This window comes from Mchenga conophoros, linkage group LG13, assembly GCF_057382185.1.
Source record: "Mchenga conophoros isolate Kocher_MC1m ecotype Shallow Benthic linkage group LG13, M_conophoros_male_GT1.1, whole genome shotgun sequence".
NCBI classification, from domain to species: Eukaryota; Metazoa; Chordata; class Actinopteri; order Cichliformes; family Cichlidae; genus Mchenga; species Mchenga conophoros.
In genome coordinates, this window is record NC_140538.1 from 26,417,331 (window position 1) to 26,442,627 (window position 25,297).

The following is a 25,297-nucleotide window of genomic DNA, read 5'->3' on the forward strand; positions in this document are numbered from 1 at the left end:
GTACCGCCCACATCAATCCCATCAAAGACATTTCTCACATAGTTCTCATTGTGCCTGGAATAGCTGTTTTTCCTTGAGTGTTTTATGAGTCCCTGCGCCGCCTTCTCTTTCTTAAGAAGAAAAAGTACTCAGTATTGTGATGTGTGAATCAGTGAGGTGACCTCATCCACACACCCTTTAAAGACAGGGGTGGGACCACCTCATTTTGTTTCTTCTGAGCTCTTGTTTTGAGAAGTTTCTGCTTCAAAGACACGCTCCATTACAGTCAATGTTTTAAACTTTCTAAAAGCTCTTTACTCCTGGTTGAGGGGAGCAGGGCCACAGGGACATCTGAAAAAACGAACCCTTTTTGCAGACACACACACACACACACACACACACACAGGTCAGCTGAGCTCATGTGTGGAGGACTAAAGACTCACACAAACACACACACATGTGCTGGAAAAACACCACCACTCTGACAACAACCACTACCTCTGCTGCCAGTGGTAGCATTTGATGCACACATGCACACACACGTGCATGCACACACGAAGGAAACACACTTTCAAATTCTTGCTGACATGTAAATCAGCTCTGGCATTCCATGCAAAGCACTCTCACCTCATATACTCTTCTGTTGAGCTGTCACTTATTCCTGTCTATGGATCAGACAGCTCAAGAGGTGTGATGGTGTGACTGCAGCCACTCCTTAAAAACACACACAGACACACACTTCTAGATGTTGTCACTAATGAGTTGAGATGCTCGAAAGTCCTTATAACCCTCGTGGAAGCGCTGTGTAGATCCCACCCCACCCACAATGTGTCTCTCCTAATGCACACGCACACACATTGCCTCAGCTGGTCTGAATCACACGATCTTGCATCAGTTACAATTTGCATCAGTTTCAGTGTGTGAGAGCAGCCTTTAGAAGACTGGAAGTAGTTTATTTTCATAACGAGGTACTATTTCAGTTGTGTATTTAAAGGGTTGGTTCAGCATTTGCTAAATGTGCTGGCTTTATTCACCTCTGAGACTTCAATTAGAAGATAGGCTCTGCTATTGAAACAGCTGCTGTAGTTTGCTCTAGTTTAGCATTATGGTTACAAATCTATCACCTTATGACGGGGGAGAACTGTTCAGAATCCCAAATTTGTGGTGTTTCTATAGTTTTGAAGAGTTTAAAAAAAAATACTTATATTTATGAAAACATAAAACCGTGCTTTCTGATTTCTCAAAAACAACCCTCAAAAAAGCCCCTGACCTCTGCCCTGGTACAAAAAACTGAAGAGGGCCATCTCTGAAAGGTCAGTTTCTGAGGTTTGTTGAGTTTTTTTGATTTAATAAATGGTAGCGAACATAACTTAGATGTATCTTTAGGTGCTTGAAGTTAGACTAAACTGCGTTCAAAGGAAAGATCCCTATGGGGGCATGCATTACAAGCAAACACAGACAGTGACTGTGGGGTGGGTGGGGGTAAAAGTATCACATTGTCGGTTTAGCATTATTTCCACAGAGTTTAAGATAAGCTAGCTCTGGGATTATGCTACATTACAGCTACGATTTTTGCCAATAACTATAAGGTCCTGGGTGAATGTGATTTCACTGCTAATAGTTTGGTTTTCTTCATCCTCGGAAGGCTAATGCTATCGATACCACAATTAATTTAAAAAAATTGCTTTTGCATTGTTGTAGGCATTTAAAGCATCGTGTCTAAGCCCAGTCTTGCAGTTGCAATAGCTGTAAAGAGCATAGACCATAAGGTTGTTCATGCATACCGATAAAATGATAAGATTAGTCAGTTTTTGTGTTTATTGTGTTCTTGTTTTGTTTGAACTCTATTGAATAGCCGATACAATGTACGTTCTGGGTCCATTTCGGCACTCTTTGTTGCCATATCCTGAACAGATCCCCCTTATTATACATGTGTAGTGTGGCTTGGAATAGAAGAGACAGGAGATCAATCACTACCCCTGTAGTTAGTCGCTTACATTAGTTATAGGGAGAGGAGGGTGATCCTGGGCTACGTTAGTAAGGTCCAGTCTGTGTCACCATTTTCACCCCTGATGAGTCTGGGCTTTGGAAACGTAAAAACTACCAGCTATATTATCAGGTAATTGTGATTTTGCATAGAGTGGGAGGTGGGGTTACGTGTTGCTACAGTATGTTTGGATGTTCTTAGACTATTTAAATGATCAGCTAATTTGCACATTTGAAATGTTTTCTTGAGCATTTGTCCTAAAGAAAAAACTAGTTTAGACTGCGAGCAGTTTGCCACTGAGGTTTTATAGACAGTTTTGTGTTTTAGTACTGTCTATGTTATGATGGTTGATTGATTATAAACCGGATAGTAAACAATCACTGGAACGATGTTCAGTCAACATCGCTGTGTCAACTTTAACTTCACTGAATCAACGTTGAACCCTAATGCTGGTCCTTCATTATTTTGGCACCATTTCGTTGAAATCTTGACTTAAGACTTAGTCAAGTGGAGAAAGTAATCGAGGGATAGCAAACACTAGTGCTGTTTGACTTTGTGGGCTGTGTAATGGAAAACACAAAGTGGAAACATAATACAAATGAGATGACTAACAATCTAATTGTGCACTTCTTCACTTAACTGAAGAAAAGCAGGAGACCCACCCACCCTTTCTCCTACTTTTCTTGAAAGCCTCTAAAGGTTGAGCCTAAATGTTGGACTTTGTTTCCTATATAAGGGGAAAATTTACTTTGAAGGACCCCAGGAAAGATAAAAGTTTGTTCTTACTTAATATCACACTGGTATGAAACCGTCATGTATGAGAATCTTCCTTTGGTTTGGGTTCGGAGGTAGGGGTTGAACCAAATTAACCCAAGGTTAAAGGACTTTGCTTTGTTGGGCAACTGTTTGTTCTGACCCCTTAAACTTTCAACCCTTCGTAACACACCAGATGATTTCAACTTAAAAGGCACAACCCTGTACTTTAAACAGACAGTGGTGACTCTATAGAGATAAGATGATGTATTTATTGGTTGTGTTAAAGGTTAGATCACACCTTGCTTCCAATAAATTGCACTGTCAGAGTGTTATGTTTTGTTGTGGTGGAAAATTCATGACTCCAGCAAGCATGACTGAGCTAATCCTGCCTAGGCAACAAAACAAGCCTGGGCTTGTTTAGTTTATTAAAATCATGGTTTGCCCAGATCTCACAAACTATGAAATGGTGTTGAAAGCTTTAATTCCTCAGACAAGTAGAGCATCATAGTTAACTGGATTCTGGAAATCCTCTGTTATTGCTGGAAAGGTATATCATGGTTTTATGGCTATTAATTTTATGAGACATTAATGACAGTGGGGAGCAGTTTTGACTCACTGGGTTTAACCACTAGAAACACGTTCTCACCATTTTCTTTTTGAACATTATGGCGTGATAGTTAAAGGAACTTTGACCCTGTTGCAATCATCTTGTGGATTGTTAGTGTCAGCTTGAGCTGGTGTGAAGGGGAAGAAGTAGGTTATTCTGACAGAGACACAAAATAACTCTGACTAGGTTTTCTAAGAAAAACATCCACTCCTCTCGTCTTTTGAGTCATCTGTTAAGTCAATGCATTTTTTTCCCCCAAAGTGTTTTACTCCCTTTTTAGTACTGGTAATTGTATTTTTTTGGCATTAGTCAGCAAGAAGTGTAGATTTGGGGCACCCTCCTGCTAAGTAAATGTCTTGGCAACTGGGGGAAAAACATATCGCTTACACACAGTTAAAAATGTGCTATAAGGTAGACGAACAAGCAAAACATTAGCAAAGCAGTTGACATGTGAGACATGTGGTGATGAGCCACGTGGACTCTAGTGAAAACTTGCAGAACAGGATTCTTGTAGTTTCAGCAATGATAGCTGTTACTTTACTGTTAACCAAAATTTTCTAGGTTTCTCACCGACTTTAAACACGATGGCTCTGCTTAGACAGAGATGCCATATACTAAATTGATGCCAACTTGCTTTTTGATGATCTATCCACAGCCCACTCTTTATCCATTTCTACCTAAGTGGTCGATGTGAGGTAATTTTCCATTTTGCGGATCAGGTCAGGCGAGGGAATTGGAGGTGCTTTTGGAGCCGTGCCTAATGTAGTGGATCTCTCCCGAGCGGCTGGGAGAGACGGATCGAGAATAGCTCTCTGTGAGGAAATGTCACCAGAACAGCAGTGGCAGCAGCAGCAACTCAGGGGCCCCTCTGGCCCTGCCACTCTTCTCCTAGGGGAAACAGATGGCACCTGCCCAGAGTTATTTTAAGGCTTCAGAAGGGTAACTGTACCCCCATGTCACCCAAAATGACTAATCTCGGCAGAAAGGCAAGAGCCCTCAGGACCTGTTGCAACATTTGCCCTCCAATCAGCAACATTTTATTGTTTCTGTATTCTGTGTGTGTGTGTGCGCGCGCGCTCTAGTCTCCAGTATCTAGTGTGTATTTTTTGATCTTCTTGGCAGTATTACTAGGTTAAAGTGCACGGCCTGCTAGAAAGTAGAACTGGATCCTCTCAAGCACACTTTAGTCAGCGAGACATTTGGGTTTAAACCCTGTAATTTGGTCGAAGAACTAACAAATAGACCACCCACACGTTTACCGATACATGATTCTGTGCAGCTATCCCTTGGGGCTGTTGAACTTTGATGACAGCCTGACTTGACTGTGGGTAGGGAGATAGAGAACGTAGTGGATGATCAGAGAACTTTGTCAAGAGTTGGAAAACAAAAACACCCCCCACTGTAGGGACACATACTAGTTTTTTTTTAGTGTTTACCTCTTCATGATCATTGGTTACTGACACTTGAATGTGAATGCACTGGCTTTGTTTGTCTCCAAGCTCCTAATGTCTGCTGGATTCTGACTGGGTTTGAGGAGTTTGGAAATGCACATCTGTGAAGCTACAGGGTGGCCTCCCCCTTATCCTTCCCTCCAGCCTGCCTCTCTGGTTTTCAACCAGGTCTATCTGCGTCTTCCACTCTTCTTCACGAGCCAGGAAAAGTCCCCCCTCGCTGTCCCCAGTATCTGTCTTTTGTGGGCACATTTTGAAGCGTTTAAGAGACTGGCTATGGTGTAAGCAAGTCAAAGTTCACTTAACCTATAGGGACATAGTTGTTCCCTCCAACCCCAGCACTTTGCAAATTGTCGCTGAAGTGACTGAAATAACACTTTGCATAGGTGAACAATAAAGGACCAAAAGGGTATTTTCTTAATATTAATGTGTGAAATGTAAGTTTGTGAATATGTTGCTTTATTTTTCCCTTTTTCTTTAGTTGTTGCTAAAATATAGAGCTGATATTTTTGAGTTTCTGTGGCTGTCACTGTGAATGACATTGGCTGTAAGGTAACATTTTATTATTTAAAATGGGTAGGTTCTTTAGGTAGTGCATTTTGTCGTTTGTTTTTTGTACAAGAAGGACGATAACCAGGAAGTCTTTCATTTAGACACCTTACTTCCAAGAAAGCAAAGATAGATGGTTCTTGTAACATGCGCACACTGTAACCATAGCAGCTTTGATGAATTCTTAGCCTTGTAGCTGGTTTTGTTTGCTCGAGCATGTGTGCATATGAGATATGTGACAACAAAAGGATGTGTGTCTCAACCTCGTTTTCCCGCATCTGTTGTCTGTGTTTGTCTTTTATGCCATTCTACCAAGTTGTGTAAATGTGTCTGCTGTTTGTGTCATGCTCATCCTGGCTGGCATTTTCCCATTGCACACAGTACAGTGGAAGATCAAAATGAATGTCTGTCGACAGGCTGACTTTTTATCAGAAAATTCCACGTTTTCCCTTCTTTGTAAAAAGCGTGCTTTTTTTTTTTTCTTTTTTCTTTTTCTTTGGCAGGACGTATGGGCCTCAACTTTCATCATCCTGGGGCGGACCACATAATGTCATTGAACAGTAAGTCACATTTTCATTGTAGGGGCTGATCATTATTGCTCAAAATAAATGTCACCATTGCTTTTTTTGTCCTCTGTGCTCAAAAATAACCAACAGTGGGAGGCACGCTGTTTGATACCTCCATGTTAAACATATGACCTCGCCACAGGGGCCACTGACAGTATGAGCTGGGTACACCTGCCCACCCTCTACGAAGCCCTGGATTCCCTGACACCATAAACCTAAGACAAACCTTTTAACACTGTAGGAAGTGCTATTTACTAACCACTCAAAACACATCCAAAAATACCCCGAAAGGCTAGATTCAGTGTCCCAACAGATGGCAGATGACCCAACAGTGACGGGAGATGAGACAGTGAGGAAAATCAACTCTTTATCTCATATGCAGCTACTTGAATACCACAGAATTTTTCAGCCGAGGTCTTTCCTTCTAAATGGTCTTTGTTTGATGAGATCTGGGATGAGATTTCCTGGATTATTAAAGATATATTTCTTTATCATTATCATTAGTATCTATTTTTTTTTTCCATTTTTGGGTACAAACCTCAGTAAAAAAAATAAAAATACAGGATCTCTCTCATGACTGGTAATCAGAACAAATCCGAGAAGCCTTGGTTTCCTCTCTGGATATTTTCAGTCAGCCTACAGGGTGCAGAAATGGGCAAAGGCAGAAGGAAATTTCTCAGCTAAGCAGTTTTTACTGTCGCATCTTGACAACGCCGATGCTCCTTCCCCATTTTCTTCTTTTCATCATCTCTATTCTTGGAGAACATGCCTCGGTTTGATGTTAAACTGTTGTGTCATGGGATAACGCTCAGGCGAGCACAGATCTGTCCATATCTTCCTCGTCTGTCAGCTGACTCCGCAGCCTGTGATCGGTGTAGACAGGGGAAGCTTTGGTTTCAACTTTGAGAGTTTCACTCTGTGTTTCTCCTTCATTTCATCCCATTAGCTTTGAGGCTTCAGGCTGTAAAAACCTGCAAGGGTTCTGCTTTCTGCAGATGGCGTTGGAACTTGAAGTGAAAAACAAAAGATGGGAAAGTGATGACTGTAGGTCCTCCTTCCGGATTTATTGGTGTTGTTCACTTGACAGCTTAGCAGAAGTGTCTCTGAGGCTTTTGAAGCAGAGTAGAGAAGGATGCATCAAACTCATCATGCCCAGAGGAAACAAAGAGTTTCCTGTCAAGCATTTGCTCTCTCTCTCTCAGATACCACACATTTTGAAGTTTGTACGTATTCTTAACCCCTCACTCCTCTCCTTCCTCCTCTCCCTCCTTGGCTGTATTCTCTCTCAGAGAGGCATCTGACGGTTTCCCAGCACAACGTTTTTTTCATTTTGCCCTGGTTGCTAGGTGACTTTGTTTCTGCCAAGGCCAGACGGTGAGAGGGCAAAGCTGTAGAGACACTGCCCAGGTTTTTTGGATTGGTGAGCCAGATCTTTTCTTAATGAAAACATAGCGAGGAAGAAGAGGCTCAGAGACAATATATACTCCCTGAGAGGAGCCAGAGGGGCAAGTCGCATAATGGGGCTCTCACAATGCAAAGGCCCATATTGGTTTTTGAGGTCTGCTTTGTGACTGATGAGTTTAGAGGGGCAGGAGGGTGTCCTGCTGTTTGTTGGCATTTGCACCGCATTTTGCCTACTTTGTGCTTTGTGGCTTCAGTTTGGATCACAGCGAGATTGAAAGCTAAATTGTTTGTGGGAACTTTTCAGAGATTAAGTCCTGAAATGATATTTTTTTTCTTGCATTCAAAACTTATGAAGCATATCGTTAGCTTCATAGCATAATTGCCTAAGTCATTTGACTAAGTCAATGACTTAGGCCCTTATGCTATGAAGCTAACGATATGAAGCATGAAAGTTAATTTTTGGCCTCAGATACAGTATTATAAGTCAGTGGCTCTCCTCCCTTAGATCTACTTGGTAGCTTTATTGTCACTGTGTCTCAGCATCTTTATCTTCAGTATGGCCAGTATGTAAACTACAGACTTGTATGGTGAATGAAAATCAAACACAGCAGGTTGTAGACTTAGAAGCAACACTGTTAAGTGGCATTTGTACCAATGCCAAAATTTTTTCACATTTTCAAATGTCTGACAACATATAATAGAAAATGCTACAAATGTCTACAAACTCAACCACAGAACACACGTAAAGACAACGACTGTTTCATTAAAAGTTAGTTAGTTCCACATTTAATAGGTTTGGTTGATGGAGACATTATCACATGACCTCTGATCAGTAAAGAATTTTAAAATGGTTAGAAGTAGGACAGAAGATGCCAATTTTGTTACAGTCTTGGTGTTTTAAAACTCTGTGACGAACGACGGGTGGCTGTCAAATCAAAGACTGAAAACACTCACAGGCTGACCATTTGTGATTGACATTAGTGAGTGAACATATCCTGAATACCCCTCCCTTCTGACTCTAATAATGAATTTATTCTTAATTCAGTTTGTTAAAGGCTAAACGTGAGCAAATTCTGTTAATATCCTCCATTATCTATATTTTTACAGCTTATCATTTCATGGCAGTAAAATGAGCAGTAAAATGTAAAAAAACAATAACTGAGGTCAGTTTAAAAGCTGGCGCACGTGTCTAGCTGGGGATCTAGCTGATCACAGTGCTGTACTTTGGCCTCTGTATATTTGGATCAATTGAGCTGTGACATCACAGCCTGCTTTCCACTGCTCCCGTCTGCATGCCATCCTTTTCAGAACCCCAACGCTGCCGACCTCGTCCGTACACTCTTCTTATCCTGTGGGAAGTTTCCACTTGGACCTGGTCTGCAAGCCCAGACCTAAGAACACCTTTTAATATTTTACCAAGGCCATGATAATGACTAACCTGCTTTACCTGCTGTTCTGCATGCACTCCACTTTATGGCCTCATTTGTGAATATTCACAGAAGATTAGGACGGACTCACGCCACTGCGGGTTTATTAAGCCAAGATTACAATCGCCAGCTCTGGGGCGTTACATTATGCTGTCGGGTATCTCGGTCATTTCCGTAGCCAAACCTCACCTATCGCCTTCCCTGCCTGCCGTGCAGTATCTGTCTGTTGCAAAGGCAGGTGCAGCAGGTTTACTGAAGGCTGGTGCCAGGCTGTAATAATCACTCCCGTCCCATTGCTGAAGCTTAGGTGTGGCCATCTGTGGTTTCACTGTTGCCTTAGAGATGTTCCTAGTTTTTTTTTTTCCTTCTTCTTTTACAATACCCATGTCTCTATATCTCTTTCCTATCCTTGTTCCTGCCCCAACCCTCTGTCTCTCCTTGTGTTTCTCCCCTTCCCCCACTGTGCTGACAAGCAGCCCGGAGCTATGGCCGAAGAAGAGGTAACGTGTGGCATTTTCTCTGGGGGTTCTGCTTGCCATGTCGGCCGTGTTCTTTCTCCGAGGCTGAGGGGGGTCTTAGTGTGGTGTCACTATCTGCTTTTCACCTGTGCTGTGATGGAATGAAATCATATTAATTTCAACACAGTGTTTTCCATGTTGTGCATTTAATTAGGAAGGGGTGCAGGGGTCCATCAAATCTCTCTGTATGACTCTTATTTTGCTTGATGGTGAGAGGAAAAAAAAAATCTATCCGACAATTTTCTTTTCTCTCTCTATTCTGAGTCAGATTTCCATCTTTAATATTTACGATATGATCTGTAGTGAAATTATTGGTGTTGTATGCAAATGCATTCAAATCTTAAAAGAAAAGTATCAGCAGTTTTTGCTTTGGTATCATTCAAATCAAACAATCTTCCAGCATGTTTGGCTGAAGTGCTTCCAAAATCGATTTTAAGGGTTTCCTTACAGAGTACACTGACTCAGAAGTAACCCAATCATCGTGATGGCAAAGATGGGTGCTTTCAGCAGGGTTCATTTCTGATTTGATGTGCATTTTAACCAATTCTGTCTTTCTTCTAGAGTAAAAAGGAAAGCTACTGTGTGACATTTGTAAGGTCACTGCAGCACAGGGCTTGGGGATTATAGGTTATAGCATTAGCATGGTGAAGCCAGTGACATGCAGTGAATCATGCCTGAATAAAATTGCTTTGTAATTGTTCCCTAAGTACAGACATGGACGCAAATAAAGGTCTGATAATGCGCTGCGAACGGTTCTCCTGAATGCCACAATTTAAAACAATACTCTAAAGTAATGCACCAGTTCCAGCTCCACCTATTCTCATTATCAGCCGTGCAGTGTGGTGTCTGAACGCTAGCAAACCTGATTGTAATAATGATTAGCATAACATTGTGACAACATGATTTGGAAACTGTTTCCAAAAGTATGTGGACACACAGACATTATAACCATATGGTGATGTTGAAGACCATTAGCATGGTTGTCCATATATGTCTGCCTAAATTCTCCAAAAAGCTACAATTAGCCTTTTAGGTAACACTACAGCAGAATCTGAGACTTTTGCAGAATTTCTGATAGTTCAGATATAAATCTGCATGTTTATATAACGTCTTTATCACATAAGAGTCAGAGTGGACGTAATAAGAGGTGGAAGAAAACTGCCCGGCAGACAGAGCTTATAGTCAGAATTATGGTGGTAATCTCCAATATTAAAATTGCTGCTGCTACTACAAACCACATCTCTCACATCCTCCCTCTGTTTTTTCGTATTTAACACTCTCTCTTACGTTTCCATCTTCCTGTGTTTTCCCCCGTCCGTCTTCCTGGTGTCCTTCTTCTCTTCCTCTTCTCCCAGGTCGTTCCTGTCTTTTTCCCTATGAAGATGGCTTTCTTGACGACGGCCATGGTGATCCCTCCTTAACTCCAGGCCTGAACTCGCCAACCCGTGGTCAGAACGGAGAGAGGATGGAGCGCTACTCCAGGAAGGTCTTTGTTGGAGGCCTCCCTCCTGACATAGACGAAGGTAGAGGAAGAATTATTTTTCATTTATAGAAACACAATCCTTTAATGACAGGTTCTTTTTTTTTTTTTTTTTCTTTGTGTGTCAGCACCACTCTGTGATATATTAAAACTTCCAAGTTTCACAAACTGCAGACTGTGTTTTTGGCTGTTTGCCATTGAAAGTTAAACTGGCATATGCGAGTCGTACTTGAGGGCAATTTGACACTCCTTGTTGAGGATTATAATTTACACACCGCCAGTTTGAACTTCTACTATTAAAACTTTTACAATTTCTACAATTTGACACTGTCACACTTAACCATTCCCTAATCATAGCACATACCGAGAAATGCTCTTATTGTTTTGGTTTTTTATAAAAACATATAAAGTGCTCAGAAAATATTAAGCGAACGCCAGCAGTTTGTAAAACTAGTTTAGCAAAGAGACTAGAAAGACAATGAATTCAGCAAGGCTAACATTTGTCATTTGTTTTTAGTCTTTGTGCTAAGCTAAGCTAACTAGCTTCCAGTCATATCATCATATTTATTGTACACACACTCTTTCTATCAAGCTCCCTGTGAGAAAATGAATGAATGCATTTCCCGCAATGTATTATTTTATGGACCCGTAGAAAGTACCTGCTAAGTGTATGAATTTTAGCCCCTGTTCAGTAAAAATGCAGAATTAAATTTGCCGTATATTTAGACCCAATAAATCACTTTTTTTTTTTTTTTTTTTTTAGAAAAAAGGAAAAAAAAAGAAAAGGAATCTTACCAATTTATCAAAGTCGAAGTGAAAATATTGTTTCATGATCAAATGCTAAACATTAGTGAAGCTAGTTTAGCCTCTAGCATTTAACAGGTTTAGCATGAGTCTCACCACTTGGCAGCCATCTTGGTTAAAGGCTTTGGGCTTTTACCAAGAAAAACAGCAGGTGCACTTACCTTTATGTTTACCATAATAAAACCTAGATACCCTTGTCACCATCAGCCTCGGTTGTGCACATGCATCACTGCAACAAAACGACTAGTTATGTTTTGCAGTTCGGCTACAGATTGGCTCTATAGGGAAGAGGTGGGGGACACTGCAATCCTTATCATATTTGAGCTAATCTACTTTTGATTTTGATTTCATTTTTTTAGTCTCTTAGTCCCAAGTTTCTCTTTTAATGATGGTGATTTCTATGTTTTAACATCTATGACCTAACAACAACCTGTCATTAATTTGGGATATTTACTTATATGTATCCATTTTGTGTCTTTTTTTTTTTTCTTTCGTCTGTGTCCATATAGTGAACAAGCATATGTGCTACTGAGTTGTTGCACAATACTTTGCCCTAACCAGAATGAAAAATGCATGAGTTTCCAGTGCACACTGGATGTGCTCGGCTTCTGTTCCCGTTTAATGCAGTAGCGACTACTGCAGAAGGAATAGCGCAAAAAATAGAAAGCAGCTCTGCATACACTCCTTTACATACATTTTACATGAACAACCATGAGAGAATCTTTCAATTTCATGTTTCCTTCTTGTCTTTTCTTTATTTTCGCAGATGAAATCACCAACAGTTTCCGTCGCTATGGGCACCTGGTGGTAGACTGGCCCCACAAAGCTGAGAGCAAATCCTACTTCCCCCCTAAAGGTAATAGTAGGTTCTCATGCCATAATCTCTATTTTCCCATCAGACATCAAAGTGTAGACCAATAAATATCACCTCAGGTGCATCGCCATTTTGGAGTTTTGCAAAGATTCGTATTACGCAGAATCCACAGATCATGCTGGGCAACCTCAGAGGTGTTTGTTTATGTTAGCAACCACCTTTAGGCATCGCACAGAGAGACACATACAGCGTGTAATGACTCTATAACTGGCCACCAAGAGTTTTAACCCCAGAAGTGTTTGCTCGAGTGAGCACCTGAGGAGTGTGAAAGTTTTTCGCCTTTCTGCACAGGCTCTCGGGTGTCATTTTCTGGCAGCGGATCAGAGTCGCGCCTCCCTCCTCAAAGCCTCTACATCACTCCCTCTGGCCTGGGAGCTACAGTGTGTCATATTAGGGAAGCTATTAAAGACGCTCTGGAAATAACTGACATTCCATAGGCAGATGGTAATACACTGCATCTGGAGGACCTGCAAAAATCTCTGCCAATTTATCCCCCACTCCCATTTTTCAACATCCCCCTCTCTTTTTTAGCTTGGGAGGATTATTTTGAATAGGCTTGGGTCTACTAATATCCAAAACCACGGGGGGAAAAAATGCAGCATCCTTTTAGGGGAATGAATGAGCTTAGGATGCCGCCATGTAAGGGGAGGAGACATGTAGGACTGGGGATCTGTGTAGAATTCATCAGTAAGTAGAGGGAATTCATCTCTTGCTCTAATTTTAAACCACACTCCCAAAACTCAGAGAGAAACCGCTAAAATATTCTGTTTATATCACACTCTCTGTATTAACTGGCAGAGGGAGCTTGGACACATGCCTGGTGACAGAGATTTTAGCACTAATAGCTCCGGGCGTGAGAGTAAGAACACACACTTGTGTATGTGTGTGTGTGTGCATCTCGCTGTGCGACGAATGATTTACAAATGTGGGATTGGCATCAAGAGGTCATCTGCCTTTTTCCCCGTGTTAAACGTCCTTCCAAGCTTGACCGAATGGAAGATGGCTGTCACTTTCCGCCTTGATTCACATTTAACTGCCGGGAGTATGTGACTACAGTTATGAAAGCGTTTTGGTTCAGGGATGACTCATATTGTGGCCGAGACTGAATTTAGGGGCTGGGTAATACTCTCTTGGTGCAAGGAGAGGGTTGGAGTAAGGACAAACATGAACTAGCTGTGCTCTTTGTTCCTATGCTGTAACGGGTCTATTATTGGCCTCTCTGTTTTTGATTTTAGAGTTTAATTTAATTTTTAGTTTCTTTGGTCACCAGAGAAAAAAAAACAAACGAACTGCATGTATAGAATCAAATCTGATCCAAAATGCTTAAAGAGTTTGAAATTACTTTGACTGCCATGTTATTCTCATGGCACTTTTATGGAGAAGGAATATTGTTGTAGTTACAGTGGATTCAAAGACTCACCGTATTTTTTGGACGATAAGGCGCACCGGATTATAAGGTGCATTAAGGGAAACAAAACTTGCTTCCTCCACTTCCGTACCATTGATTCATTAACGTTGAATTCTCTTGCAGCTGCTCTATTCCCATGTTGTTGCAGTATATTAATGACTAACCTCGTATTGTGGATGGATTATCTCAGTTGTTCTCGTAACTGAAGCTTGGTCCGTTTACAGCATCCTGCCATGCGATTGCATTTGTCCCTAACCATCGGGAACCCTCACGCTAACTTTTATCGCGTCGAAAAACGTTAGCATTCATCCTCTAGCTTCACTGTTTATGTTATGTCGCTAGCGATCACGTAGCACATCACTCTATACCAGCTAGCCCAACTTCAGTAACCCTACAAACGTCACTGCTGTTTAATTTTCTGTCTTTATTTATTTTGGGAGTGATAGCAGAGCCGTATGTTTTAATTTTTTCAGAAATCTCTCAGTCAGAACATGCTATATCATGTTTAGGTGGAAACTAGCGAGCTAACTTCCTGCTAACTTCTAACTCCGTTAAATTTAATAAATTCTGTTTTCATGGATGCCTGGATGTTAAACGTAATTATTACACATGGTAAAGCAGCAACGCTGATCATAAAGGATTTTAAGTGCGCCTTACAGTGCAGAAAATACGGTATGTTAAAGAGGCCTTTTTAGTTTGTTCAATTATCACCTTATTCTGGAGATCATTTATACACTGATCTCTAGGATGCTATCCTCAGTACCAGAGGACACATTTACCTACTGGTTACTATAGTGCAGTATCTGGTTCTTTAAAGACAGACATACCTTCCTTAACAGTTACACTTGCATTTATCAGGTGGCCAGACACAAGACCCCAAACCATCGCAAATGGTGCACTGAGTTAGCTGCATGCCTGATGTTCCACATAACAGTTTTAAATAGATAAAAGGTAGATGTTTGTGTTTCTGATGCCCTTAAGCGTGCAAGCTCTTACAGCTTTATATGATACTGGTATTTTGCTTTTATGAACTAAATGGAACATCCCTATTTGATGTTTGTGGGAGGGGGTGTGAACAGTAAGCTCTGGTCAGTGCGGGGCTGCCGCTCACACCCTCTCCTGTCGCCTAAACACTGTCATCACTATTGTTGGCAATGAGCGTCAAATGTTAGGGAGCTATTTCTGTCTGTGACCAGGGAGGAGGAGGAGGAGGAAGGTGGTTGTTGTTTGCATGGCATAGCCTGAGCACTGCAAACATACTGCTCTGCATCCTGTAGTTACCTTGTGCCAGACTTGTTTGAATGTCATCTACATCCCCCTCTTTATCTAAATGCTGAAAGGCTGAAATAATGGCAGCAGAGAAGTGCTGCAGAGGCACGCCAATACTCAGGGCTTGATTTATCTTCTCGCACTCGTGTGGGGATTATATCCAGTGAGTGACTTCCTCAAATTGAGATGATTAGTGACGCTTCACTTCGCCGCTCCTCTGCTCTACCGCCGACTACTCTGCAATTGCTTCAGAGCCTCAGGGGCCTGTATTTGTTTTTAGGAGAGCAGATGTTTGTGTCCCCCTTCATCCATCCAGCCAAGCCCTCCTCCTCCTCCTCTCCCTACTTATTCTTCTCCTCCTCCTCTTGCTGTCAGCGGCCTGTCTCGTTACATTTTGTGTCAGAGTCGCAGCCTTTCCTCTCTCACAGCACATATAGCATACATGGAGGTTTAGTATCTTCTATCCTTTGCATCTCATCCAGGTCTTTGAAGTATGTGCACAAGAGCACTGTTTGTGAGAGTATTAATGATAAGCTCTGGATTTAAATGTCCCCATTAAAGCCAGAGAGGTGCACACTGTGACCACGCTCGCTCAGCTTATCTAGCCATTGCGGATTGGATTTCAGCAAAGTCAACATAACTTTGAATTGATGAGATAATGGGCAGAATAGGATTGCACTGTATGACTTTGATGTAGCAGTGGAAAGATGTTGGCGCACTGCTTAAAGTCCAAGCTCACGCTATCAAATTCAAAGATACGAAAGCAGATCGAGTAGAAACTAGTTCAGAGAGCAGTCATTATGGAGCCATTCTTTTAAAAATAAGAGAGATGTCGGCATTCGTTTTCTATCGACGGCTGAAAACAACGACTGTTGTGACTTTACTAAAGGTTCCAACTACTTCTCAGCACTTTAGTGTATTCATATTAGCTGTGCAGACATGAAATTGTTATCAGTCTTCCCACCTGATCTCCCAAAAAGGTCAAACTAGCAGCTCACGTCTTTTGTTTTACTCCACAAAATGTCATCCTGTTGCCACTGACGTGACACTTTCTCTCCACATGAGTCAATCAGCTGGCCTCCTTTGCTGGAAAGACTCGGTCCTGCGTGAAGTCATCGGTTTGTCCAAGAGGGGGCCTTTTGTTTGTCTGTTAACTGCGCTCTATAGGAGGAAAGAAATACTGCTGGTGTACATATTCTCACCCCCCACCCACCCCCAGCCCGCTCGCTAGACAGTGCTCGGAGCTCAGCAGCAAAGCCCTATAAATCTCAGGCATGAGCCAATGCAGATCTGTGCTCTCCTCCCGCGGCATAAGCCTCTGCACTGCGCAAGGATGATGGAAAAAGAGAGAAATCCTCAGCACCATTCAGATGTCTGAGCGTTGGAGGGGGACAGAGTGGCCAGAGGAATCTGCGCAGGCCACTTTAACAAGCAGCCTTGGCTGAAGTATTATTTTGATCGTGACATGTAGAATTATGAGGCTCTTATTCTGGTGAAGCTGTCCAACCACGGAAGTCTAGTTTAGGACTGTATAAAGTTTTTTTTTGTTTGTATTAACGGGATGTTTGCTGAGAGATTTTCCCCTCCGACAGGTGTAATGCTGTGACAGGAGTTCACGTATTGGTTGGAGTGCAAAGTGGGGTGTAGCAAATAGAAATGACTGCATCACTTTTAGGTCTTTTGCATCAACTCTACAACTTCCTAACCGGGTACATTAAAGCAGGAGCTTCCCATTCGCCTCAGCCGCCTCTGCTATTTTAAAACTCCGTTTGTAAGGCAGCCATTCATGCACCCTCTCTCCCTTCTCTTCCTACCTTTTCTCACTTTTAAAAAAAAAAAACTTCTCTCTTGCTCCTCTCCCCCTCCTCCTTCTCCCTCTCCGCCTCTCTCTTCTGTCCTGGGTCATGGAACACGTTGTTCCCTCCTTCAGACTGTATGAGCTGCTGGCTAGCTCTGCCTTTTCATGCCTCCCCCCCTCTTGTGCACGACTGCAGTTGCCTTTTTTTTCTCTCTCTTCCGAGGGGGAATGTCAGCACTAAGCCACATGATTTCTCCCAATGACAAACCCTCTTTATGTAAGCCTGCAACCCAGAGACAGGGGGTCTTATGTCGGGTGATGATGAGGCACGTGCAGGAAGATGGTGATGCACAAAAATCCTCTTTATGTCATGTCTGATTGTGCATTTCCTGTGTGTGGTGCGGACGGGGGTTAGCTCTGTAAGGACCAGTTACAAAAAAGGCAGAGATTAGTTGGTCGCTTCAAGCAGCTGATTTTAATTAGTTTTGCATTGTGGATATTATTGTTTTGCTCACAGTGGTACAGTTTGTTGTTGGGGAACACATCATAGCCCCGCTGAGCTTATTAGCCTGCAAAACCAACAGCTAAAACCCTTTAATTAGTGAGGTCCCCTGGGGTTATTTGCATAAAGCTTAGATGCATACAGAGACTTAATGTTGTGTACTGCTGCTGTGCTAGCAAAATCTGATATTTATCTAATTGACATACTGTTAATACATATCTCATTTTTAAGAATTTGTCAGAAGACGAAATGAAAAAAAAATCATCTGGGGTGTCTTGGAAAACTCTCCCCCCCACCTACCATCATTTAGTGATGAATTTCAAAGTGAAATGAACCTGGAATTGAACAAATAAATCTTAATGGATTCATCTGATTTACTTTGTAAATCCCTAAATAAGATGCAATGCCAACAAGTTAACTTCAGAGGTCACGTGGATTAGTAGTATAAACCGGCGCCAAATGACTCTTTTATTAAAAGAACATGGAAAGAATATCTCACCCATATCTCAGAGATTTAATGTGGATACGAAAGGTAATACTGATATAGTGGCAAAGTTCCACAGTGGAGATGGGAGTATCGGTCCATAGATCAGCATTAAACTGTCCATTTCATGGAGTGGATCTATATGGAAAGGTTGCCAGTACGTAAAAAACATTTGGAGTTGGAAAGGGTAAGTGGCAGATTTTCCAAAAAAGTTTGCTGATCAGACAAAACTAAGAGCTGATTTAGACTCGTGTGGGGAGGTGCACATCAAATAGCTGTAGATCATAGCGTAGGGTTTCAGGTGGGTCTGACGTTACGTTGTAGCCACTGATTCATAAATCCCCAATAAAGCATAACTTTTCAGTTTCAGTCTGCCAGAAAGGCCAAGAGTGTCTGTTATCAGCAGGACAATGGCCTTAAACACAACTCTAATCCCACATTGGAGTGGTTTAAAGGTAAAGCTCAAACTTTAGTGCAATTGAGAATCTGTGGCATTACTTGAAGATGCTGCTTTACACCAGTACGACTCATCTGACTTGAAAGAGCCGGAGCAGTTTCACCTTGGAGAACCGGCGAAAATCCCAGTTGCCAGATGTTTTAAACTGAAAGAGACGTGCCCGGAGAACCTTGCAAGTCTAACTGCTTCAAAAGGTAGCTCTACAAAGTACGAGGTGAATTCTTAAACACACTCAGGTTTTCACCACGAAAGTGGTAGACATGCTGTATTGCAGATCCTGAGTGTGGCGTTCAGGGAAGGACTACTTTTCTTCCCATCTACTGACCAGTTTAAGTTCCAACACAGTTTTGTGTTTGGTGGCTTCTGCAAAAATGCTGCTTTTGGGTTCTTTTCAGTATTTTCTGCGCAGTCGCAGTTTTCTCGCTCTTCAGAGTCATCAGATCACAATCCTGAAGCTTCATACACTGCATGGAAATCTGCTGCAGTGTTTTCTGCTGCTGTAGATGCCGATGTCAGGAAGATGCAGTAGTCACCACTGCTAGAGGGAGAGCAGTGCCACATCACTGCGATGGCGAGACGCGTCACATGCATCAGGGCACATGCCTCACGTTCAGTCGCAGTCGGACAAAAACCCTTTCTCCTAAGGACAAACCCGCATCTGCTTACGCACCTGCTTTTTTTTTCAGCTTACCTTTGAGACTGGCGGCAGTTTTCTTTCTTGCATTGCTTTTATCCCCCCTTCCCTAATACATGCACGCAGATGCATCTACACACCACGGGGTCTGCTGAGTCAGACCTTTTTTTTTTTTTTTTGCTCCTCCAGTTTCTGCTTATCTAAACTGTAGCAACTCTACTCAGAAATGTTAAAACATCAAAGTCGCATTGCCACTCGTGCATTTGTCCATGTCAGTGTGTGTCACTGGGTTTTGCATTTGTTAGGGTGATACGATGTCAAAGATAATTGGGTTCTCACTGGAACAAATGGCCTTTAGAGATACGCAATAGGTGAAGTGACTGGAGTCGGAGTGTCCTCCGGTAGAAACCCACTCAAACTCCTCAGACAGCAGCTCGTAATCCTCTGACTCATGGGTGCCACAGGTGTTGCCGGGTCCTTTCTGGCATAAATAGAGCAATAAATGAATAGGTTAGTGTTATTCAGAGGTGACTGTGTGGCATTATCTCCTGCCTTTTTTTGACTGATGTGCTGCACTGGATATTTACCTTTATCAGTTTCAGACATGCATCCTGTATTCATTATCCATCTGTCAAAAAAGTTTTCTTTTTTTGTCTTTTCTCAATATATGGCGCTCATGATGCTCAGCCTATAAATCAGATCTTTGTTGCTCGTTATCCCCGTAGCACCGCGTGATGGATGTACCCTATTGAATTGGGTGCCTGAAGTGGCTTAATAGCTCTGACCTTGGATGAGGTCTCTGCTCTCCGTGCTAAATAATTCAGTAGTACAGAGTGACTGTCTGAATTGCTCATTCTTTCTTTCTGCCTCTCAAAGACATCACCAAACTCTCTCTACCTGACTCTGGAAGATCTGCAGTGCGTTAGGCTGATCAATTTTGCATGGTTCCTTTAGGAGTGAAGCACTCCGTGCCATTTAATCTGAGGCTGTGCAGGCGGCAAGGTGCCTGGAACATCTGAATGTCTCGTATATGAATGCAAGGCTGATGAGTATGGAAGAACAGGCTGCAAGGTCATCTGTGCACTTGGAGCCCTGCTTGTCTGAATCTATGAATAGTTCAAAGGAAAACAGTGTGGGGCTTAGTCATGGGATTGTGACACTGTATTTAAAAAATAAAGTCTGATATCCATGAATTCTTGCCTTGAAGACAGACTTTAAAGTGTCATGGCCACAAGGTTGTGACTATTAAACACAGGAAATGTAGTTTCTGTGGAAACTCTTTTTTTCTCTCTTTACTGTAAAATCCCTGTTTTTGTTTTTCCTTTTTAGGCTATGCCTTCCTGCTTTTCCAGGAAGAATCTTCTGTTCAGGCCCTGATTGATGCCTGCATTGAGGAAGATGGAAAACTCTACCTGTGTGTATCCAGTCCCACAATCAAAGACAAACCAGTAAGTTTAAGACAAAGTTCTTGAAATGGTGCAACATACTTTGACATGGCTACCACATTTCCCTCCATATTTTCTTGGGGTACATGTGTTTTCTTGAATTAATGAGAGTTCACTTATTTAAATTGCCCAGACAGTATGCCCACGGTTCTTAAAAAAAAAGTTGATTCTGTTTTATTCATATAGTGCCAAATCACAAGAACAAGTGTGTAACGGTGCTTTATATTGTAAGGTAAAGACTCTAAAATATACAAAAAGCCTGAACAATCAAATGATGCCTTAGACCCTGTTAGAAAGCTCTTGGTGACAGTGGCAAGGAAAAACTCCCTTTACAGAATAAAAGACACACTGTCTTTTATTCAAATTCAGAGAGTGAAAAGAATAAATAACTAAGGGAATGTTCAGGGTCACCTGATGCAGCCCTCTTTTTTCTTTTTTTTTCTTTTTTTTTAATATTTATAAAATTTCAGCACAACCTTAAAAGTAGAGAGGGTGTTTGTCTCCTGAATCCAAATTTGGTGCTGGGTCCAGTTGATCACCAAAAAAAAATTCAAGTGCCATGCTAGTGGCCTGTGAGGTTAACAGTAGTGCTTTGAGCCAACTGCTAAAATTAGCATGCTGTCTGGCTCTCAGTGCCAATTCCAGCATGTTTATGTTTTTAAGTTTAGCTGGTTAACCTTCTTATTTTAGCACAGACTCTAAGGCTTCTAACATTAAGTTGTGTACATTCTATATGGAAATCATATAAGTTGTGTAACATTAAGATAGAGATATATATCTATCCATCTATCCATCTATACATCTACATCTACATATATATGAGAGAGAGAGATGGAGATATATGTAGATATAGTTTACTTGTATTGAGATAAACTGTGTGGTGTGTTGTTCAGACAATGTCTGTGGACCATTGATTTGTAGAAGATTGTGGGCTACTATCTTTCTAATTTACTCTGGATTAAACTAATGTATAGTTAACATAATTGATTGATACCACACTGCTATCTAGTTAAAACCAAATGCACAACCAGCTTACCACACAATGACTTCTAAGTGGGAACATTTCATTTTTCTTTTACACAAAGGTCCAGATCCGTCCCTGGAACCTGAGCGACAGTGACTTTGTCATGGATGGCTCCCAGCCTCTGGATCCCCGCAAGACCATCTTTGTTGGGGGGGTGCCACGGCCCCTGCGTGCAGGTAAGTCAGAAATATGAATGAGAGGACATCTTTTTTTTTTCCCCAGCAAGCTCCCAGAGCCTCTAAATTGCCTTTATAACATTGGCTGGCATGGAGCTCAGAGGCTGGAGGCTATAATGAAAGTTCTTCCTGTGAGAAAACAATCCTCTACTTGGGTTTCCAGGACGGAGGCCAAGTGGTCATCACGTTAAGAATTCATGGTGTAATGGAAGGCTCAGTCTTTCTTTTCTTGGGCTAAACATTGCTGGCTTGTCTGCAATGTGACCCCCTGCTAATTACACCAGCAGTTTGAGTTGAGACTGCTGCTCTGATGCGTAGTGTAGCAGGGCAGATTTTTATGTCGGACACTTCTTTTGCTTTTTCAAGCGTAACTGAAGGCTTTCAATTTGAAGAACAAACTAAACTCAGAACTTGCAAACTCACAGAAACTCCCGAGAGGAGTTTGTGGCACTAATCATCTCTCTCCCCACCCCCACCTCTCTTCCCTTCCTTTCTCCGCAGTGGAGCTGGCTATGATCATGGACAGGCTGTACGGAGGTGTTTGCTATGCTGGCATCGACACGGACCCAGAGCTCAAATACCCAAAGGGAGCCGGCCGCGTGGCCTTCTCCAATCAGCAGAGCTACATCGCTGCCATCAGCGCTCGCTTCGTTCAGCTGCAGCACAATGACATCGACAAAAGGGTGAGTGAGTTTGTGAGCTTCGTGAGCTTCGTTCACAGCGATCCCTCTTCTGAAAGAGAGCAGCGTCTCGACCACAAGTGAGGTTTTCACAGTCATTCCTATGGCGAGCTGTGGAGCTGAACTCTGCTTGAGTCCTCCATGTATCAGAGTTTTCATTATAGCAGGGATTTCAGCCAGCTACCCAACATAGCCTACAATAACGAAAGGCCATGCCTGGATGTGTAATGACTATGGCCTTTGGCTGAGTCCCGACACATAGGGATGGTTTAATTATAGTAGTTCCCTATACATGTATATTCACTGGAGCTGTGCTGCTGGGTGGTTATTTTAGGCACGCCGGCCAATTGCAGCGGGACAGATCGTGACCGAGGGAGACTGGTTGTCAGCCAGGAAGCTGAGCCTCTGCAGGGCGGGGCTGTCCAACCCACCTCAGCTATCACCATCTATCTTCAGTCGGGGGTTTATGGTGTCTTTATTATGACTTGGACTGTTTGCCGAAAACACCACTTTACAGCATCAAAAACATTCACACAACAAAATATTTATTTTCATGTCTTTGAACTTCCTTTTATGCGGTAAATAGATGTCCATCTTACATTTGTTTTGTTGTTTTAGGCATTAGGCTGCAACAAAAGGATTCAAGTTGAAAGAATTAAGAGTTTTGAAAGGATTTATATTCACTGCAGACCACAGACAGTGGAGCGCATTCTTGAAATTCATGTTCAGTTGTGGTGAGAAACTAGGATGCCAGCTGGTGCCATTTTCTCTTCGTCCTTCTTCTCGCCTTCATTGTCTGTGACTCACTTAACTGTAAATGGCTCTTGATGATAGCACATGTGAGCTAATTACCTCTGGTCAGCTCTGTGTCCACCGAGATGAAATTGGTGTTTAATGGCCTGGCAGCTTGGCCGTTTCTTTCTGGCTTTCTTGCTTTTTTGTCTTCCGTGAGCTCGTTGCTCTCAGCACTGTAGCTGCTGCAGAGTTTGGCTAAGCACAGTCTCCCACTGCTGAAGGATTTGATAACCTTTCATTTTGTGGCCACACTATAACAAGGTTAACATCCACCTCTGCCTGCTTGTATGCTGAGGCGTCTCCATGGTGACTGAGCTCTCATTTCTTGTCTCCTGGCTTCATTATATTGGTGGATGGGTGGATACCTGTCCTGTTTTATTTTAGAAATTGTCAAACGGATCACAATGAACGGGGGTTCTGGACTATGACTTAAATGGGCAACACATCTGGAGAAAACCAGCTGTTATTCTAGCACAGTTACTGTGCAAATCACATATATACACAACAACAACAAAAAACTGGAGGAAATGGGGAAAAAAAACCTGCAGCTCGCATACTTTATTTTTAATGGCCAGTAGAGGGCGCCTTCTTTGGTTGCAAAAAGACCTGATAGTACAGCAGTCCATGCTAAAATGGCCCTTGAATCTTTGCTCTGTTACCTTGGTAAACATTTTCCTGACTTTATGGGCTCAATCACTACTTTTACTGAATCACTGAATAAAACACGACATTAATTAACTGATCCACCTTTCATTAGTCTCATGTGGTTTCATGAACCAGTGGGAGATGCCATGATGGATACACCCATCTTTTATACTGGGAATCGATGCAGACTGTTTAATGGCAACGGTAGATCTGTACCAATTGTTTGACCCCACACCTGTGGAAAGGATCGTGGATGTAGCCTGGAGTTATTTATTGATTGCTTAAAATCCATCAGTGACTCATAGCAGCCCTATTTTTTGATTATCATGCAATGACACCCAGAGGACATGGTAGTTTCACTGAACCGGGCTTCCGTTTCTCGTTGCTCGTTGACGGGGAGGCAGCTGCAGCTGATCTGTTTTATCAGGTTTCCTTGATTTGTCTGTCATTTCATATCTAAAAATATCTGTTCTCATTCACAGTGAACACGATTGCATTAGCTGGTTTCTTTTTCTTTAAAACATTGTTGAGGCTGACAGATTATGGCAGCAGTCGCCGTGAATACAGTATTACTGAGCCCTTTGTTTCAAAGACTGTTTACTTGAACAGGAAGTGAATTTTTTATGAATCTGAGCGTACGCCACTTCAATCTGTGTTTTTTGGATATGATAACCTAAAATGCGGTTTTGTTTAGATTTTTTTTTTTTTTTTTTGCCAGGTGGAGGTCAAGCCGTACGTCTTGGACGACCAGATGTGCGACGAGTGCCAGGGGGCACGCTGTGGGGGCAAGTTCGCCCCCTTCTTCTGTGCCAACGTCACCTGCCTGCAGTACTACTGCGAGTACTGCTGGGCCAGCATCCACTCACGAGCCGGCCGAGAGTTTCACAAGCCACTGGTGAAGGAAGGGGGCGACCGCCCTCGACACGTGTCCTTCCGCTGGAGCTGAGGGAGTTGGTTGAGTCCAAGAGCCAGCCCTGCCTAACCCCCCGCCCCTCCTCCCCAGTGAACCCACGCCAACCTGCCCCCAAAAAATCCTCCTGCAGCCTGGGACAGCGCTGGAACCCTCCTCCCCAAAGCCCCATCCATCCACCCTGCATCCCACAAACACCTCATGATAAAAAAAAGGCAGAAGTGATACCATCAAACACATGGGACTTTCTTCACAGCACACAGCTCTGAACTCATCGTCTAGTGTTCCCCCCGACGATGAAGCTTTGTGGGGGAATTGAAATGCGAAAATCCATGAGCTTAGAATTTGCACTTTGGCACAAAATCTTACTAAACACACACACAAACACACACGCACACAGGATGGTATGTTAGGCCCCTGGCTACTTTTAGTTCCCTGTTCTGTTGACTAGGTGGTGCGGTACGTCCTGTTGGACCTCCCTCCCCTTTACTAAGACAGAGGTGGGACCATGCAAATATTTAAAATATACATATATAAATATATATAAATATATATATTTTGTTTTGTACCTATCTATACATCTATAGATAATTTAAATTTTACGTAAAAGGAGCATGCACTTATTTTCAAAACCTGTAGTTATATTGCCCCTGATTTAAGAAGAAAAA

At 42.3% G+C, this 25,297-nt stretch overlaps 1 protein-coding gene across 11 annotated transcripts in view; it reads left to right on the forward strand.

Annotated features, from left to right (window-relative positions):
* The window catches only part of cpeb3 (cytoplasmic polyadenylation element binding protein 3), a 37,394-nt gene extending 12,600 nt beyond the window's left edge, over positions 1-24,794 (forward strand). For 7 of the 11 annotated variants that reach the window (XM_085297546.1, XM_085297548.1, XM_085297551.1 and 4 more), the window contains 8 exons: positions 5,833-5,889; positions 9,200-9,226; positions 10,600-10,767; positions 12,295-12,384; positions 20,284-20,402; positions 21,485-21,599; positions 22,101-22,282; positions 24,438-24,794. In XM_085297546.1, coding sequence (XP_085153672.1) covers positions 5,833-5,889; positions 9,200-9,226; positions 10,600-10,767; positions 12,295-12,384; positions 20,284-20,402; positions 21,485-21,599; positions 22,101-22,282; positions 24,438-24,665 — 986 coding nt within the window. In that variant the 3' untranslated portion in view covers positions 24,666-24,794. The remainder of the gene's footprint in view (positions 1-5,832; positions 5,890-9,199; positions 9,227-10,599; positions 10,768-12,294; positions 12,385-20,283; positions 20,403-21,484; positions 21,600-22,100; positions 22,283-24,437) is intronic. The other 4 variants (XM_085297541.1, XM_085297544.1, XM_085297542.1 and 1 more) reach the window with 2 other exon arrangements.
* The last annotated feature ends 503 nt before the right edge of the window (positions 24,795-25,297 follow it).